At 54.0% G+C, this 18,422-nt stretch overlaps 1 protein-coding gene across 5 annotated transcripts in view; it reads right to left on the minus strand.

Annotated features, from left to right (window-relative positions):
- The window catches only part of LOC105471662 (diacylglycerol kinase zeta), a 49,500-nt gene that overhangs the window by 19,678 nt on the left and 11,400 nt on the right, over positions 1 to 18,422 (minus strand). For 2 of the 5 annotated variants that reach the window (XM_011724285.3, XM_011724284.3), the window contains exon 1: positions 13,656 to 14,013. The exons of 2 other annotated variants lie outside the window; for them this stretch is intronic. In XM_011724285.3, coding sequence (XP_011722587.1) covers positions 13,656 to 13,816 — 161 coding nt within the window. In that variant the 5' untranslated portion in view covers positions 13,817 to 14,013. Of the gene's footprint in view, positions 1 to 13,655; positions 14,014 to 15,873; positions 16,065 to 18,422 lie in introns of those variants that run through there. One more of the 5 variants, XM_011724281.3, reaches the window with a different exon arrangement.

The following is an 18,422-nucleotide window of genomic DNA, read 5'->3' on the forward strand; positions in this document are numbered from 1 at the left end:
TGGGGAGTGGCAGCTGTCCAACTGCCTCATCCGAAGACCTCTTTAAACTCTTTTTTTTTTTCCCTTTGAGATGGAGTCTTGCCCTCTCACCCAGGCTGCAGTGCAATGGCGTGATCTCGGCTCACTGCAACCTCTGCCTCCCAGGTTCAGACGATTCTCCTGCCCCAGCTTCCTGAGTAGCTGGGATTACAGGCACCTGCCACCATGCCCAGCTAATTTTTGTATTTTAAGTAGAGATGGGGTTTCACCATGTTGGCCAGACAGGTCTCGAATTCCTGACTTTGTGATCTGCTGCCTTGGCCTCCCAAAGTGCTGGAATTACAGGCGTGAGCCACTGCACTGGGCCTTTTTTTTTTTTTTTAAATGAGGGAAGGGGCAAGGTGCTTCCACACCCTCCCTGGGCACACCACCCACCAGGAACCTCCATGTGTTCAGCTACTTGAAAGCTCCCAGACCCCTTTACACTCTCAAAATTGGTGAAGATCCCAAAAGAGTTTTGTTTTAGGGGGTGACAGCTATTAATATGTATCATATCAGATATTAAAACTGAGAAATGCTTAAGATATTAGCTTAAAAACAATAAGCCCATTACATGTTAATATAAACAACACTTTTATAAATAATTTTCTTAAAAAAAGTTAGCAAAAAGAGTGGCATCATTTTACATTTTTTGCAAATCTCTTTAATGTCTGGCCTAATAGAAGGCAGCTGGATTCTCGTGTCTATCCCTGCATTCAATCTGTTGTGACATGTTGTTTTGGTTGAAGTATATGAAGAAAATTCTGCCTCACACAGACATGTAGTTACAAAAAGAAGGAATATCTTTTTTTTTTTTTTTTTTTTTTTTGAGACGGAGTCTCGCTCTGTCGCCCAGGCTGGAGTGCAGTGGCCGGATCTCAGCTCACTGCAAGCTCCGCCTCCTGGGTTCACGCCATTCTCCTGCCTCAGCCTCCCGAGTAGCTGGGACTACAGGCGCCCGCCACCTCGCCCGGCTAGTTTTTTGTATTTTTTAGTAGAGACGGGGTTTCACCGTGTTAGCCAGGATAGTCTTGATCTCCTGACCTCATGATCCACCCGTCTCGGCCTCCCAAAGTGCTGGGATTACAGGCTTGAGCCACCGCGCCCGGCCAAACAAGGAATATCTTTAACAGCCTTTCCAGGTAATTATAGATTTTCTTTGCTACTACACCAAAATATGACAAATGATAGTTTCTCAAAGGTTAGTAGCAATGTGGACTCTAAAACCGAATCAGGCCAGGCACAGTGGTTCATGCCTGTAATCCCAGCACTTTGGGAGGCCAAGGCAGGCAGATCGACTGAGGTCAGGAGTTTGAGACCAGTCTGGCCAACATGGCGAAACCCTGTCTCTACTAAAAATACAAAAAAAGAAAAAAAAAAAATTAGCTGGGCATGGTGGCAGGTGCCTGTAATCCCAGCAACTTGGGAGGCTGAGGCAGGAGAATCGTATGAACCTGGGAGGCGGTGGCTACAGTGAGCCGAGATCACGCCATTGCACTCCAGCCTAGGCCACAGAGTGAGACTCTGTCTCAAAATAAATAAATAAATAAATAAAAAACCATGTCAATGAACTTTTCACTGGACTACCTTGCATTTTGAGTTTTGTAACATCAAGCACTGGTCACTGGTGCTTGATGTTACAAAATTTGATGTTACCGATTTACTGAGTTATGCAGATCTTCCAAATGGTGACACATTTTATTTTATTTTATTTTTTATTTTTATTTTTAATTTTTGAGATGGAGTCTGGCTCTTGTTGCCCAGGCTGGAGTGCAATGGCGCAATCTCAGCTCACTGCAACCTCAGTCTCCCAGGCTCAATTGATTCTCCTGTCTCAGCCTCCCGAGTAGCTGGGATTACAGGCATGGGCCACCACACTCGGCTAATTTTTTTTATTTTTATTTTTAGTATAAACGGGGTTTCACCATGTTGTCCAGGCTGACCTTGAACTTCTGACCTCGTGATCTGCCTGCCTCAGCCTCCTAAAGTGCTGGGATTACAGGCGTGAACCACCGCGCCTGGCCTTATTTTATTTTATTATTATTTTTTTGAGACAGAGTCTTGCTCTGTCGCCCAGGCTGGAGTGCAGTGTTGCGATCTCAGCTCACTGCAACCTCCTCCCAGGTTCAAGCAATTCTCCTGCCTCAGTCTCCCGAATTGCTGGGATTACAGGTGTGTGCCATCACATCCAGCTAATTTTTGTATTTTTAGTAGAGACGGGGTTTCACCATGTTGGCCAGGCTGCTCTCAAATTCCTGACCTCAGGTGATCTGCCTGCCTCAGCCTCCCAAAGTGCTGGGATTACAGGTGTGAGCCTCCGCCCCTGGCCCAAATGTTATTATATAATACCAAAAATCACACCAACTTTACTACTGATCTCATCAGAAAAATTTTAAGTCCAAGGAAGCTGTCAGGCTCTAGGAAGTGAATAAAAAGGTTTCTAAAATTCTCATTTTTGCTCAAAAGCTCAAATTCTATCATTGGCAACAAATATTTTATTAATTTATTTATTTTTAAAAAATAAATATAGAGATGAGGTCTCACTGTGTTGCCCAAGCTGGTCTTGAACCCCTGGGCTCAAGTGATCCTCCCGCCTCGGCCTCCCAAAGTGATAGGATTACAGATATGAGCCATGGTGGCCCATGCCTGGCAACAAATAGTGATACCGTTTTAGAAGTGACAAACTCATGTCATTCACTTTTGAGAAAATGTCTGCCAAATACCTATATCTGACTAGTTTGTCTATCAGGTGTCCAAGTACAAATGGTGTTTTTTTTTTTTTTGGCGGAGTCTCGCTCTGTCGCCCAGGCTGGAGTGCAGTGGCCGGATCTCAGCTCACTGCAAGCTCCGCCTCCCGGGTTTACGCCATTCTCCTGCCTCAGCCTCCCGAGTAGCTGGGACTACAGCCGCCCGCCACCTTGCCCGGCTAGTTTTTTGTATTTTTTAGTAGAGACGGGGTTTCACCGTGTTAGCCAGGATGGTCTCGATCTCCTGACCTCGTGATCTGCCCATCTCGGCCTCCCAAAGTGCTGGGATTACAGCCTTCAGCCACCGCGCCCAGCCCAAATGGTGTTCTTTTTTTTTTTTGAGACGGAGTCTCGCTCTGTCGCCCAGCCCAGGCTGGAGTGCAGTGGCGCGATCTCGGCTCACTGCAAGCTCCGCCTCCCGGGTTCACGCCATTCTCCTGCCTCAGCCTCCCGAGTAGCTGGGACTACAGGCGCCCACAACCGCGCCCGGCTAATTTTTTGTATTTTTAGTAGAGACGGGGTTTCACCGTGGTCTCGATCTCCTGACCTTGTGATCCGCCCGCCTCGGCCTCCCAAAGTGCTGGGATTACAGGTGTGAGCCACCGCGCCCGGCCCAAATGGTGTTCTTAAAAGAAGCACTTAGTACAGTTTACAACTCCACCGAGTAAGAGCTTTTCCTCATCACAGTTTGGTTTGCAGCAAAGGTGCCTTATGTATATTTCATATTCCTTCATGCAAAATATCAGAAGGTATAGGTAGCAAGGGTCTAGACTTTATAACATTAATGATCTTCACTACTTTTAAAGAAATGTACGTATGCAGTAAGGACTCTGATGTTGGGGCCCCTGCCTAGATGTGCGCTGAGGGGCCAGCACTTTCACCCACCACTGCTTTTGTGTCATCAGCACAGCAAAGAAAAGGCAGGAACCAGGGTAGCTCTGAAAATAGTTTTGACTTTATCAAATTCCTGAAATGGGTCAGGGCACCCCCTGGACCATACTTTGAGACCACTGAATCAGAGACAGTCTGCCTCCTCCACCCCGGCAGACGTGGCTCCTGTGGTGTGGCACTAACAACCTCCTGTGCTGTGACACAAAGCCTTGGTTCTAACCAAGCCAACCTATTCTCTGTGCCCCAATCTGGCTGTGCCCGGCTTACTGCTGTGCTGCCGCACCTGGCACACCTTCTGCCCCGAATTCTGGCCTCCCTCTCTACCTGATAAGCAGTTGCCTGCTCACAGCCGATGACATACCCCTCCTACTCACAGCTCCGCACTGCCCATTCGGCTCCCCTGCCACTAGAGCCCTGGGAGGCCTGCTTCTTTCAGCCCACAAGCCTGCTCTTCCACCAGACCGCGAGCTCTTGGGGGGCCGGGGCCAGGTCTAGCACATCTGGGCATGCCCGGCATGGTGCCTGGCAGTGAGTCCAGCGTTTATTGCTGATCAGCGCAGGAGGAAAGAGCAGGGAATTCCACAGGGGACGGGCCAGCACCTTAAGGGAACAGAAGGGCTTCTTCTACCTTGCGTAACCACATGCAAGGGCTGACCACAGGCTCCAGCTGGCTCAGGCCACTTCTCTTTGTTGGGTACAAGGGGATGGCAACAGCCTTGGTTTGGGTGGCGACCTTCCTCTCCTCTCTAGAGGACCCCAAGAGTGACACCTAGAGGCCGCTTTCTGGGCTGGGTGCTATCACCTGCTCTGTGTCCCCCATGGCTTTCTCATGAAAACTAGATAGTAGGTTTGGTGACATGAAGTCACAAGGGGAGGGTGGTGGGCAAGGAAGGGGGAGGAGGGGCTGTCTCAGAGGCTTGGGGGCTGGGCCGGGACCCTGGGCTGGCCTGAGCTCCTTGGTGAAATACCCCCAGTCTCTTCCTTCACATCCTGAGTCCCTGACTCAGCCCCTGCTAGGCCTCAAAGAGATGTTTGTGCAAACCGGCTCATTCCTTCAGAGCCTCCCTCCAAGCCAGACCCCCGCTGCCACCAGAATTCATCCTAACGCACCCAATCGCCTTTTACTGATTCTCCCGTCAGCTGAGCAAAACGCAGAGACCTGGGGCTGGCAGGCAACAGGCCTCTCAGCCTCCTCTCTGCTCTTTCATATTTTTAATGCTGTATTTGACACTTACATAACTCACTCCATCAGACACTAAGTGTTTTACAAATAGTAAGCTATGAATCCTCCTTAGTCGGTATTATCCCCATGAACCATATCCTCATATTACAGATGAGGAAACTGAGAGACAAAGTGGTTAAGTCACTTGCCTGAGGTTGTGCAGCTAACACGTGGCAGTGCTGGGGTTTGAACTCAGTAGTGTTTTCCACGGCACATACCCTCGACCCCTCAGGCTCCACCCTTGATGCTTCTGGCAAACAAAACACCGCAGGTCCCTTTTCCACGTGGCACCATGTGGCATCCAGTGGTCTCCCTACCTGGAATACCACTCCCCTCTCTGCTCAGTGAATTCTCCCTCATGGTTCTCCTCTCAGACCCTGGGTGATCAGCACTAATGTGCAAGTCTGCGTCCCCAGCCAGGCTGTGAGCCCCAGGGCCTCACATTGCTTCTAATGGCATCCCCAGAGTGTAGAAGTGCCGGGTGTGGTTTGAAGAGTGAGTGGAGGGAACCGCGCATGGTCTGGACTCAGCCTCATGGATCCCGCTGACAGCACAGGCTTCAGGCTGGCACAGCACCCCAGCGGCAGGCCAGCTCCCAAGAACTTCCTGCTGCACTGGGTGGACAAATCTGGTCTGGGCTGAGCTCTGGTGTCTCAGAGGCAACACTGAAACCGATCCCTGATGGGAATGCTGATATGTCTCCCTTAGTCTCCCAAAGGGGCCCCTTTGTTACAAACCCCTCGTGGGCCCCCACTCTTCTATGGTGACCGTCCCCTGTCCTTGCCTTCTCCTGTGTCTGCAGAGGGCTCCCATTCTCCATCTGTTAGGAGAAGCATTTCCCCCTCATCCCCTCATTCAATATTAACACTCTGGCCGGGCGCCATGACTCACGCCTGTAATCCCAGCACTTTGGGAGGCTGAGGCGGGTGGATCACCTGAGGTCGGGAGCTCGAGACCAGCCTGACTAACATGGAGAAACCCCATCTCTACTAAAAGTACAAAATTAGCTGGGCATGGTGGCGCACGCCTGTAATCCCAGCTACTTGGGAGGCTGAGGCAGGAGAATCACTTGAACCTGGGAGGCAGAGGTTGCAGTGAGCCAAGATCGTGCCATTGCACTCCAGCCTGGGCAACAAGAGCGAAACTCTGTCTCAAAAAAAGAAAAAAAAAAAATTAACACTCCCCCCACCCAGCTTTCTGACCATGTTGCTCCCTTCCCCATCAGCCCCCAGGGCCCCAGCCCGTTCCTCCAGGCTTCCACACTACTCATACAGGGGACAAAGGTCTTCACAGTGGGTTTAGCTTCAAAGGCCCAGAGGATCTGCCTCTGACCAGCTACATGACCTCAAGCTAGGCCTTTTAACCTGCCTGAGCCTCAATGTCCTGATCTGATAAATAGGGCTAACGCCCACCCTCATCTCTCTCAAGGGATCGTTGCAGGCTTGAAGGAGAAAGTGTTCCTGGGAAACAATTCCCTAGTTTACCAAAAGTTTAAAGAAAGAAAATAACCCCAGAGGCCTAAAAATTAGGACAACTACTTTGGAGCACAACTTGGGAACATCTGTCTATCTGAAAACACACGTGCCCTGTGAGCAGGCACCAGCGAAGAGAACACAGAGGGATCGCTCGCAACAGCGAGAAACTGCAAACCACCAAGTGTCCGTCAACCATCCCGGGCAAATAGGCCGCTGTTACACAACGGAATTGGATGTGGAGGTTAAAATGGATCCATGAGAACTCATGTTTCAGATGGTTAAATCTCCAAATAATATTGAGGGGAAAACCTAAATGCAGAATATGCTTGGTATACCATTTAAACCAGAGTAAAATCATACAAAACAGCACTGTATATTGCTAGCCATGCATGCCTATGTAGGACAATTTTAAAAACAGGCACAAGAACATCACACACACCAAAATCAGAATTGTGGTTTCCTCCAGGGAGGACGACATGGGGGCCTCCATCTCTGTCTAAAGCAAATATGGCCTAATGCTAAGCTCCAACCAAGCTAGGCAGTAGGTGTCACCTTATTCTGGAAACTTTTATAATGGCAAGATATTTAATGTGTTAGGAAAAATTTCAAAATAATTTCTTAAAAAGACTCCAGAGGCTGGGCACAGTGGCTCAGGCCTGTAATCTCAGCAACTCAGGAGGCCAAGGTGGGAGGATCACTTAAGGCCAGGAGTTCAAGACCAACCTGGGCAACATAGCAGGACCTCGTCTCTACAAAAGAAAGAAAGAAAGAAAAAATGAGCCCAGTATGGTGGCCCCCACCTATAGTTCCTAGCTACTCGGGAGGCTGAGGTGGAAGGATTGCTTGAGCCTAGGGATTTGAAATTACAATGAGCTATGATTGTGCCACTGCACTCCAGCCTGGGTGACAGAGGGGGATCCTGTGTTCTACAAAAGACCCCTTGAGGGAGACCAGCCCCCTAGAGCTCCCTGGGCCTACCAGGGATGGTTTTGGCAGCCTGTCCCTCACCCCTTCAGGGCCCTCAGGGTGGAAGGAAGGTCTCCCCCAAGGGGATGCCTTCCGGAGGTGGGTGGGTGGTGACAGGCTGTGTCAGTGGGGTGTCCGTGTGGGTTGGGGAGCAAGAACCAGCTTGCCCCCTTTCACAACCGCCCCCGCCTCTCTCAGTAAAATGTCAGCAAGCTGGGGAAGGGGGCGGAGAGACAGGCAAGCTGTTAACCCGCGAGATGCTGGGGCGTGGGCGGTGCGGGCCCAGGCTCCCAGACAGCTATTTTGGCATGTGCTGAGATGGGCTCATCCCTGGCAGGGGAGAGGCCTCTACGTGGGAGCTCTGAACTGGTGCTCTGCCAGGAGCAAGGGGAGGAGGTCTCAGTGTAGATGAGGAGGGTGCTGGGGCCCTGCCTCTCCTCTCTCAGACCTCTTACCATGAGGCACTGGGTGCGAGTGAAGCGATCCTCCCTCCCTGAGGCCAGCCACTGACCCCTGGGTGGTATGGGGGCTCCTCTGAGCATGTCCATTGGGCTTTAGACTCCCTACGCCCTTGAAGTAAGGAAAAAGATCAGACTTGTCCTCCACTCCAGACACAGCCAGGAAGCCAGATGACGACGGGCTCACAGCCCCAGTCTCTTTACCAAGGGTCTCTCCCAGTCCAGCCTGCTCCCCCTGACTCGAGGGATCTCGGTGGCCATTCTCCCTTGGGGTCCAGGTCAGATTATCTCATGTGTCTCACACCACTGGCACAGGAAGCAAAGACCTTTCACTAAACCCCATGGAGCACTCAAGCCTCTTCTTAGGTCTTCCCAGTTTAGGGATGGCAAATAATAGAAGAAAAGAGTACTCCTAAGCAGAGCAGCCCAGCATCATGAGAAGATCCTTGGGCTCGGCTCCAGTGTGAGCTGGGGGATCCTGGCTAGGCCCCTGACCTTTCTGAGCCTTGGTTTTCTTCTCTGCAAAATGGGAATCGAACCAACTACAAAGATGTTATGAAGATCACATGAAACTGATGAGTTTACAAGCTTCTGGCAGCTGTTAATCACCAAAGACAGAGGAGCTGGAACGCCACTCCTGTCTCTTCAGCCTCTCCCTCCCCTCCCCTGCCACAGAGCCCTTGGTCTCACTCAAACCTACTCTCCCAACCTGACCACGTCTCTGGTGTTTCAGCGAGGAAAGGGGTGAAGAGGAAAGATGGCAGAATGATAGCTCTTCCAGGGCATTTGGTTACTGTTTTGGCCTACCCTCCACATCTGTGACGCAAGGGCCAGCCAAGTCCTGTGCTGAGACCCACACTGCAGGCCGGATGTGGGCTGACCCCAACACGCAACAGAGCCAAGGAGAGCAAGGAATGAGTGCCTGGCACTGCCCAGGGGTGGCCCAGGAACTTGGGGAGCGGGAGAACCTGGTCACAGGTGCGGCAGATCCCACTTCCTGCACACACTGCCCCCGCAGCTGACCTAGAGGGCTGTTCAAGGAGGAGGCAGAGGGGCAGGGAGGAGAGGTGGTCAGGCTGCTCCGGGGTCCTGTGATGAGGCCTTAATGAACATGGCCCTGGAAGCCCAGCGTGGGTGTCCCAGATGACCCAGGCTGGCTGCGAGACCTTGGCTGAGTCAAGGCCACCTGGCTGTGCCTAGGCCTCAGGGAACCGGAGGGGTGGGGCCAGGTGGCTGGAGGCACCCACCCAGCCTGCCCTGGGTCGTGCTGACTGGCTCCGCCCGGCAGCTAGAGCAGCAGGTAACTACCAGCCAGTGCCTGTGAGTCCCCATGGGCATGTGGACTGGCGGAAGGAGAAGCTCATCGCCCACCGGCCTCCCACAACGGCAGCTGTCGCCCCCTTGCGTCGCTCCAGTGGCACTGCAGGGCAGTCTCCAGGGGCTGCTTCCACACCTCCCAACTCTCTCCTGCCTTAATGTGGGTGGAAGGGCTCCGAATCCCTGCTTCTCCGAGGGGCCCGCATGGCCTGAGACTCAGGGCTAACCTATGCCCCCACTTCCTCCTCTGCCCAGGGGGCCACTGGCGAATTCTGGAGAGGCCTTCAGAGAGCCAAGGAGGGCAGGCCCGTTTCTCTCACTCTCCCCCAGCCCAGCTGCCTGGAGCCTCAGCTTTCTCTCACCAGGGGTCACTTAGTCCTTCCTCTGTCCTTGCCTTAAGGGACACCAACTCTCGCGCTCCTGTGCCAACCGAGAATCCTGGGCAGCTCCACATCCCAGGATCTGACCTTTCTGGAGTATGGCATGGAGACAAAATGACAAGAATTGCCATTCCCTCCCCTGACAGCATTTGGCACAGAGGGAGACTGTGAGAATTCTACCCTGGGTCCCCAGCTGGGGCCAGCCCTATACTCTGGCACCTGACCTTGTGTGGGGAGCAAACATGGTGAGATGAACGCAGCTCGGCCACTGAGGCCCATTTTTCTTTCCCAAACTGGCTGGAACCCAAGGATTCTAGGTTGTCCCGGCCTCCCACAGCAACCTGGGCTGCTCCCAGCATTAGCCGGGGGGAGACAAACCACTCAGAGGTTTTCTTTCGCTCCCAGACACTCTGGCGCCATAGACAGGGTTCTCACCTCTGTGCAAGAGGCATCCCTCAACACATCCCTCCCCATTCATTGCAGAACCAACCCAAACAGGGGCTGCTTCTGCTCAGGCACCCACTGGGCACCCTCTGCAGCCCTGACTTCAGGGCCATGCTTGCTGGGGCCGTGTGGCAGTGCCTCTAAATGGGACCCATTGTCTCACACTGGTTCTGCAGGTGTGCCTCCTGCCCGCTGGGAGCTTGTGACTTTGAGCACCGTGAAGGGCAGGGGATGGCGGCACAGAGGCTCAGGCTCCCAGGGCTCTGAGGCCAAGACTCCTTATGTCTACATGTGTGAGGTGCCAGGTAATTTCTGATGCCCCTGGGGTGCAAAACCAGCTAATCCACAAGCCCTGTGACCTGCCAGGATCAGGCTGCTGGGACCAGGCCAGAGGATAGGCAGGTCCTCCTTCCTGGTGGGTCCTGGAGGAGGAGACAGAGTCCACTTCTCTCCCACTCCTGGCTGCCCGATCCTTAGGGTTAACAGAAGCTTCAGTGGAAAGGTCCTGCCTGCCCTCTGCTCAGGATAGAAGAGAAGCAAATACCCTGGGATCAGAGTAGGGCCTGTACCTCCTCTCCTCCTCCTCCTCAGGGAGGAGACTGATGGTTCCGGCAAGAAGTAAGGTGGGATGGAGTTGGGGTGGGAGGAATCCACAAGCTGGGGAGAATCATGGCTCACTGAGCTAAAAAAAAAAAAAAAAAAAAAAGAGATGGCAAGCTGCCCCCCAGATTCTGAGAGGATGACGCCAGTTGTGTGGGGCAGAGATGGACTTTAAGGAAAAGCCTCTTTCAGCCCCATAGAGGCTGCCATTCAGAGACTGTCCTACCCAGAGGGGCCAGGATGGCAAACATGTGGCCCATGTGCCATCAAGACTCCCTGCCAAGCCCACAGCAGACACTGCTAACTGTTCATGGAACTCTCCCCGTGAACCAGGGTCTGCATGCAGAATTCTCCACCTGCCTTCAGCAGCCACTGCCGACCTAGTTGTTACCCTTGATCTTCCCGTCGGGTCCCTCAGCCCCAAGGCTGGATGTGTGTATGTGGGTGGGGTGGGGAGGGGGTGGGATGGGGGACATGCAGAGGGTGGACGTCAGGGGAGAGGCAAGAGCTAGGTTAAGAGCCAGGTTAAGAGCCAGCATGGAGCTGGGATAAGATGAAGGGCTGGTTTCAGATGGGGCTTTGAGGACTTTTACCTGAGGCTGCAACAAACAAACAAAGGTAGCAGGACCCGCTAAGCAGCACTGGAGGGGGCAGAACCCGGAGCAGGTGTCCTATTCCACACTTCCACATGTCTGCTCCCAGCCCCCACCCCTTGGCCCCATCAAGTCAAGGGGAAGGAGGCCAGCCTCAGTGAGCTCCCAGGCCTGCCAGGAGAAAGCGTTTTCCCTTGCTGCTGTCTGCCTGACACTACTGGGTTCTCTGAATGTGTACATTTCTGAGGGCCCTACTATCCCCAGCACAGTGCTCCCAAACAAGGGACACTCCTTACATGCTTCCAGAGGTGCTGCTGAATTTTCTTTCCTCACATCAGGCATCCTGTAGGAGCACTTACACTTCCCAGGGTGACGGACTACGGTGCTTGTCAAACTTGGTGGGACATCAGAACCACCTGGGAAGCTTTAAACAATGGCCAGGCCCCACCTCCAGACCTGATGGGTCAGACACGCCAAGGGTAAGATCTAGGAATCTGTATTTCTTAAAGCTCCCTTGGCCACTGTGATGTTCCGTTTGGGATCCTGGTATAGAGAAAGGGATGTGGATTTTGGAATCACACCAACTTGACTTCAAATCCTATCTCTACCTCTTCCTTGCTATGTGACTCTGGGCAAATCCCCTCTGACCGTGTTTCTTTCATCTATAAAAACGGACAAACAAGCCAGGTGCGGTGGCTCACACCTGTAATCCTAGCACTTTGGGAGTCCGAGGTGGGAGGACTGCTTGAGGCCAGGAATTCAAGACCAGCCTGGGCAATGCTGTGTGAGATCTCATCTCTACAAAAAATTGTTTTTTTTTTTAACAAAAGGAAGATACCACCTACCCTGCTTATTTTAAAGAATTACATAAAGGTATCTGTTGGTTCTCTGGTTTCTTGTTCTTCCTCCCGCATGTGCTCATCCCTATACCCACAAACCTGTGCCCTTCAGAAGGGGCACAGCCACAGGTCATAAGAATCCAACACTTGATACCCTGTGGGCAGCAACAGGAAGCCTCTGGGGGCGCCCCTCCCTCCCCCCGCAGAGCCTGTGAACACTGGAGGCTACATCCTGCAGAGCTGGGTGTAAACTGCTCCATCTTGCAGGGCTGTGGGTGACAAAACAGAGCTACTGGAAGTTTCACTCCCTGCCCTGTTTTATATGACATTGAAGCCTGCGTGGTAACACAGGAGCCCACGGAGCTCCATCTGCCAGTGTAAGAATCCAGATCTGTGCTCAGAGAGACTGCAGGTGCAAAGAGCGGGCCCTGGCCCAGGTAAGGCAGGTGGAGGGCACAGGTCAGCATCACGAGTATGCCAGCCCACACGACAGGAGAAAACCGCCCATGTTATTGGTGGGTAAAGTCTACCCGGAGAAGGGGCAGGGCAAAGCTAGGGGCGGGGTGGGGGTGAATGCCACCAAGTCTGGGCAGCTGCAGAAAACTGAGAGGGAGGCCTTGGGCAGACTCCAAGTGGTCAGAGTTCAATCTGAGGTCGTTCTGGGGTCCTTGGCTGACTGGCTGCAAGCTCCTTGGCCACCAGGGAAGGGCAGGGATCGGTCAGGAAGCAGCGCAGGGAGCCAGGTCAGGTACTCCTGGGGCCTCACGTTCCTTACCTTACACCAGCGCTGCGAGGGCAGGAGGTGGCTCACCACCAAGAGCAGTACACTTGCCATGCACTCAGTCTTTCCACACCCTCCCCCCAGTTCCCAGCTAGAGTCCTGGTCAAAGCTCTGTCACAGGCACAAGATGGGGACATTTGGAGAGCTGCGGAAGGGGTCAAGATGAAGCTTGAACAGCCAGCACAGATTCCAGACTCCAGCCCACCTCATCCCTTTCCTAGCATGGGCTGGAAGAAGGTAGAGGGAGACATGCTGCCTGCCTAGCAGAGGGATGGGCTGGGGTCTCTCTGCTAAATAAGAGCAAGGTAGGGCAGATGATCAGGCACCCCCAACCCCAAGGAGAGGCTTAACATGTTGAACAATTAAACCAGTGACCAGAGCTTGGGGACAAGCCATGTGTAGTGACGGTATCAACGGGGCTACATTCTGTAGATGCCACACAGTGGTGGTAGGCAACTGGGTCCCATGAAAGTCCAAAGGACGGTGTGATCTCCATCTCAGTGGTGCCAGGAGGCGCAGAGAGGCCCTGTTCTATCCGTGCCAAGAAGGTGTGGGTGACCAGTCCTGGGGGCCCTACCTCCTTGTGCCGCGAAGGCTGGGGTGATTGCATCTGCCTGCTGGAAGGCTGGGAGCCGACCCTGCCACGGTACTACACATGAGGCGCACTAGACTGTCAGCGCCAGGGAATTACCCCTCACCCGGTGGCAGTGCCAAGCCGACCGATCCCGCCCGTGTCCCGGCCCTGGGGGATGACCCCCAGTGGGTGCCCACGCCAAGACGGCTCGTGCCGCCGGTGCCAGCGTCTCCCCGACTCGGTGTCAGTACCGAAGTGGCCCAGACCGCCAGTGGCCGAGTAATGTCCCCCGGTGCGGGCGCGGTAACCTGCCGGTGCCTCGGTGCCTGCCCCGCCGCCGCCCCGCTCACCTGTGCCCGAAGAGCCGCAGCCCCGGGAAGCGCCGCTTGTTGAGTCGCCGCGGCGCCTTGTCCGGCTCGGGACCGGCGTCGCGCTCGGAGCCGCTGGACGAGGCGGAAGCCGACTCGGAGTCGCTGCTCCGGGCCTCGGGGCTGCCGTCCCGCGGCTCCATCCGGCCCTAGCCCCGGCCGGCGGCGGGCCCGCGGGAGACGCCCATGCCGGGCCGGCGGCCGGGGCTCAGCACGCCCGCTCCGCGCCGCCCGCCACCGCCATGGCGCGCGCTCGCTCCGCCCGCCCCGCGCCGCGCGCACCCGCGCCCCACGCCCAGGTGCCCGGGAAGCGGCTGCCGCCGCCGCTCCAGGAAGTGCCGCCAGCCGCGGCCGCAGGACCCCGCATAGCTGGCCGGGCCGCTGCCTGCCCGCCGCCGAGCACGCCCCCTCCGCCGCGCGGTGGCACCGGGCCCGCAGCGCCCTCTGCCGGACGCCCGCTGCGCCGCAGCTCGCTGGGGCGGTCCGAGGGGCGGGGCGGCGAATGGGCGGGGCAGCAGAAAGCCCTGCCCCCAGCCCGGCCCGGCCCGCCTGGATAGGACTGAATCTCCCGGCCTAGCACACTCGGGTTGCGCGCACTCAGATGCTCAGTCTTTACTCCCCCGATCTCCCCGCTACCAAACAACTGCACGCTCACAAGTGTACACCCGCGAGGGCTGCTGTCACCACCTCCCCTCCGCTCTCGCACACCCTGTGCCTACTCATAACCACTCACAATCTCCACCCATACCCCCTTGGCTCCCCCAAATCGCACTCAGGGAAACAAAAGTCACACAGGGCTCCCCATGCACGCAGAGCAAACACATCCCTTAAACAATTATGCCCACTCATTACTCAAACGAACACTTCCCACCCCAGCCTCTCACATTCAGTGACCAGTCACTTAATGACTTGCACACACACCAACAAAGAACTCACAAGTTTCTCCTACAAAGTCATCCTTCCACAGCTATTCACAATGGTTTCCAACCTTCTCACCCATGCCAAACACATCGCATTTTCCTGCTATAGATCTCATATGCTACGGGAACCACCTGCACAGCCCTTACACACTCACAAATACACAGAAGGACAACAGGTACCACACTCCCATTCACAAGCACACAGGCCCACACAGAACACACACCTTTCTCCTACATACAGATGCCCCCAGGACAATGGTTACCGGTTGCCACATCCCTCACACATATGCGTGTGTGTATGCACACACACTCCCATCCAGAAATATACCTCACATGCACACACAAAGACACTCCCCAATGCAGCCAAGGTCGTCCCCCTCCAGAAATGACAGCAATTGGAACCCAAGCAGTCACCTGTGGGGGCACAGCCATCACACACACCTGGGCTGTTTCTGATGGCCCCCGCAGGGGGCTGACGAAGGGAGGCCAGGAGCTGGGAAGCATGGTCTTCCACCTCCCCAAACCCTACCACCCTGCTGCCCGCACCAGCTGCCCACTATTTCTGTGTGCACGCCTCTCTGCCAAGCCACATCCTGTGTCACCTTCACTTTCATCCTCCCCTCTTGGGTTCTGGCAGCCCGTTTTCCAGCCTTAGTCAGCCACAAATAGCCAATGCTTGGGGCTGTGACCTGCGGGCAAGCCTGTGATTTTGAGGAAGAACCAGCACCCCGAGGCCCAGAACCCTCTCCCAGTTTCCTGCAAGTTGGGAGAAGGTCTGATCAGGGAGGTGGGGCTCCAGCCTTCCAGCCAGCAACTGGTGACAGAGTGGCCAGGAGGACAGATCAATCCCCAAGTGTGCCTGACAGCTGGCCTCTGGGGTGCATGGGTCCCTTTGGGGAAGTTTCCCAATGGCTCTTACTCCAGGCTCTGAGAGAAGAGATCAGAGGCAACTGAAGACCCCACTGAGTCTCCACAAGGCCTTGCAGCTGGGTCAGAAATCTCCAGCATCCAGTGCCACACTCCTGGGGGGGCTCCTCTTCCCAGATCCCCCCACTGATAGTTTGCTCAAGTCCTGGCCTCTCTAGAGCTCAGTTCCCCCCCAAGTCCAAACATCAGAGCTCCCTTCACCCTGCCAACAGCTCCTTTGCCCTGCTCTGTGCCTCTGCAGCGTGCCGGATGACAGATGAGTGACCCTACTTCTGTTGCCCCCCATCTCAGATAAAAGGCTCATATAGGGACAGAGGTCCCATGCCCACTCCCAGGCTACCCCTTGTACCTACTGTGTCTGGGGTGCCTCTGGTGGGATCTGTGGCACGTCCCAGGAGCGGTAGCGCCACATCTGCCTCAGTGCCCCCAACCGCTCCCCTTCTTCCGTCCCCAGCGCCTCCACTGGGCCCAGAGCTGAGGCCTCATTGCAGCTTCCCCCGGCACTGTGGCCAGCCCCCAGTGCGCTCATCCTGCCCGGCGACTCTCTTCCTCTTTCGGCACTTCCTGACGGGGGTGGGGTCGGGGGGGGGGGCCTGCTAGAGGCCACTGGCCGCCCAAGCTGAGGACCACAGGCTCAGGGCTCATAGGCGCCTTCCGCTGGCTGGGGCCAGCTGCCACGAAGAGTTGCACAGGAAAGCAAGGGGCAGGTGGGGACAAGCCCAGCCCAGCAGCCAGGAGGCAGCCACGGGGCTTGTTTGGGCTGGAATCTGCACCTGGGCTCCTCTCCGGTTTTCTTCTCCATTTAACCTGTCTGATTTTCAACTCTTGGTCCTGCTGAGGTCTCCCACTTTATGACAACCACCAGGTACAATGGCTGGGTGTGCCCAGCCCTCAAAGAGCGCTCTCTTCCTAGCACTTCTGTGTGCAGCATACCATCTTACATGGGACTGGGCATACAGGATGGTGGTGTAGAGAAATGAGCAATGAGGATGGAGCCTGGAGACATAGGCATGTGTCCTGTTCTGCCTCTTACCAGCTCTGTGTGGCCTGAATCAGGTCATAAACCTCTCAGAGTCCTCTACATAGCTTTTGGGACAAGGTAGGCTATAAACAAATAAACTAATGAATACATGTGTCAGGGAGTTTTTCTGAGCCTCAGTTTTTCTCATCTGTAAAGTGGAGTAATAGGCCGGGCATGATGGCTCACACCTGTAATCCCAACACTTTGGGAGGCCGAGGTGGGCATATCACCTGAGCTCAGGAGTTCGAGACCAGTCTGGCCAACATGGTGAAACCCCATCTCTACTAAAAATACAAAAATTAGCCCATGGTGGTGGCAGGCGTGTGTAATCACAGCTACTTGAGAGGCTGAGGCAGGAGAATCGCTTGAACCTAGGAGGTGGAGGTTGTGATGAGCCGAGATCGTGCCATTGCCCTCTAGCCTGGGCAAAAGAGTGAGACACCGTCTCAAGAAAAAAAAAAAAAAAAAAAAAAAAGGAGTAATAATAATTGAGCTCATGGTGTTATCTGAGGAATAAAGAAGAGATAGGAAGGTTTACAAATTAATTCACTCAATAAATACTTACTGAATGCCTTCTGTGCATCAGGCACCATATCAGAAAGCATAGCTCTAAAAACAAGGAAGCAGGGCTCTATCCTCACAGAGCTTAGATTCTAGTGGGGAAAACATTCAGGAAACAAACAATCTGCATACGATATAATGTCAGCTAACAAGAGGTGCCATAAAGATTGGGAGGCTGAGGGGGGTGCTTTACTTGAGGTCAGGAGTTTGAGACTAGCCTGGCCAACATGGTGAATCCCCCTGTCTATTAAAAGTACAAAAATTAAAGGCCGGGCGCGGTGGCTCAAGCCTGTAATCCCAGCACTTTGGGAGGCCGAGACGGGCGGATCACAAGGTCAGGAGATCGAGACCATCCTGGCTAACATGGTGAAACCCCATCTCTACTAAAAATACAAAAAAAACTAGCCGGGCGAGGTGGCGGGCGCCTGTAGTCCCAGCTACTCGGGAGGCTGAGGCAGGAGAATGGCGTAAACCCGGGAGGCGGAGCTTGCAGTGAGCTGAGATCCGGCCACTGCACTCCAGCCTGGGCGACAGAGCGAGACTCCGTCTCAAAAAAAAAAAAAAAAAAAGTACAAAAATTAGCTGGGCATAGTGGTGGGCACCTGTAATCCCAGCTACTCTGGAGGCTGAGACAGGAGAATCATTTGAATTTGGGAGGCGGAGTTTGCAGTGAGCTGAAATCACACCACTGCACTCTAGCCTGGGCAACAGAGTGAGACTCTGTCTCAAAAAAAAAAAAAAAACAACAAAAGAAAGATGTGCTAATGTGCTATAAAGAAAAATGAAGCCAAAAGGAACAGAGAAGAGTGATGAGAGTGACTTAGGCAGGGGGATCAGGGGATCAGGGAGGGCGTCTCTGGGGAGCTGATATTTGAGAGCAGACCTGAATGAATGGGGAGTGTGAGCTGTGTGACTTACCTGGGAGAATAGCATTCTAGGTGGAAGTGGAGTCAGAGCAAAGGCACGGAACAAGGAATGTACTTGTGTCTGGAGAACCGAAAAAAGGTCAGTGTGGCCAGCGAACAGGGAGCCAGGGGGACTGCATTAGGAGCTGGAAAGATCTCCAGAGGCCAAACTGTGCTGGAGTTCGAGGCCATTGTAAGGATTTGGTAAATACACAGTAGGGCATATATTCACTCTTTATTCTTAGGACTGGTTCTAGGAAAGAAACTGTACCTTCCTCAAGCGTTCTTTAACTAGTTCTATAACTAGTTCTTTAGTTGTGTATGTGTTTGTTACTGTGAATTTCTCGAGGACAGAAACAGCGTCAGTTCAGTTCAATAAACATTTATGCTACAGAACCCTTCAAGATGCCATCCC

Source organism: Macaca nemestrina, chromosome 12 (assembly GCF_043159975.1).
Source record: "Macaca nemestrina isolate mMacNem1 chromosome 12, mMacNem.hap1, whole genome shotgun sequence".
NCBI classification, from domain to species: Eukaryota; Metazoa; Chordata; class Mammalia; order Primates; family Cercopithecidae; genus Macaca; species Macaca nemestrina.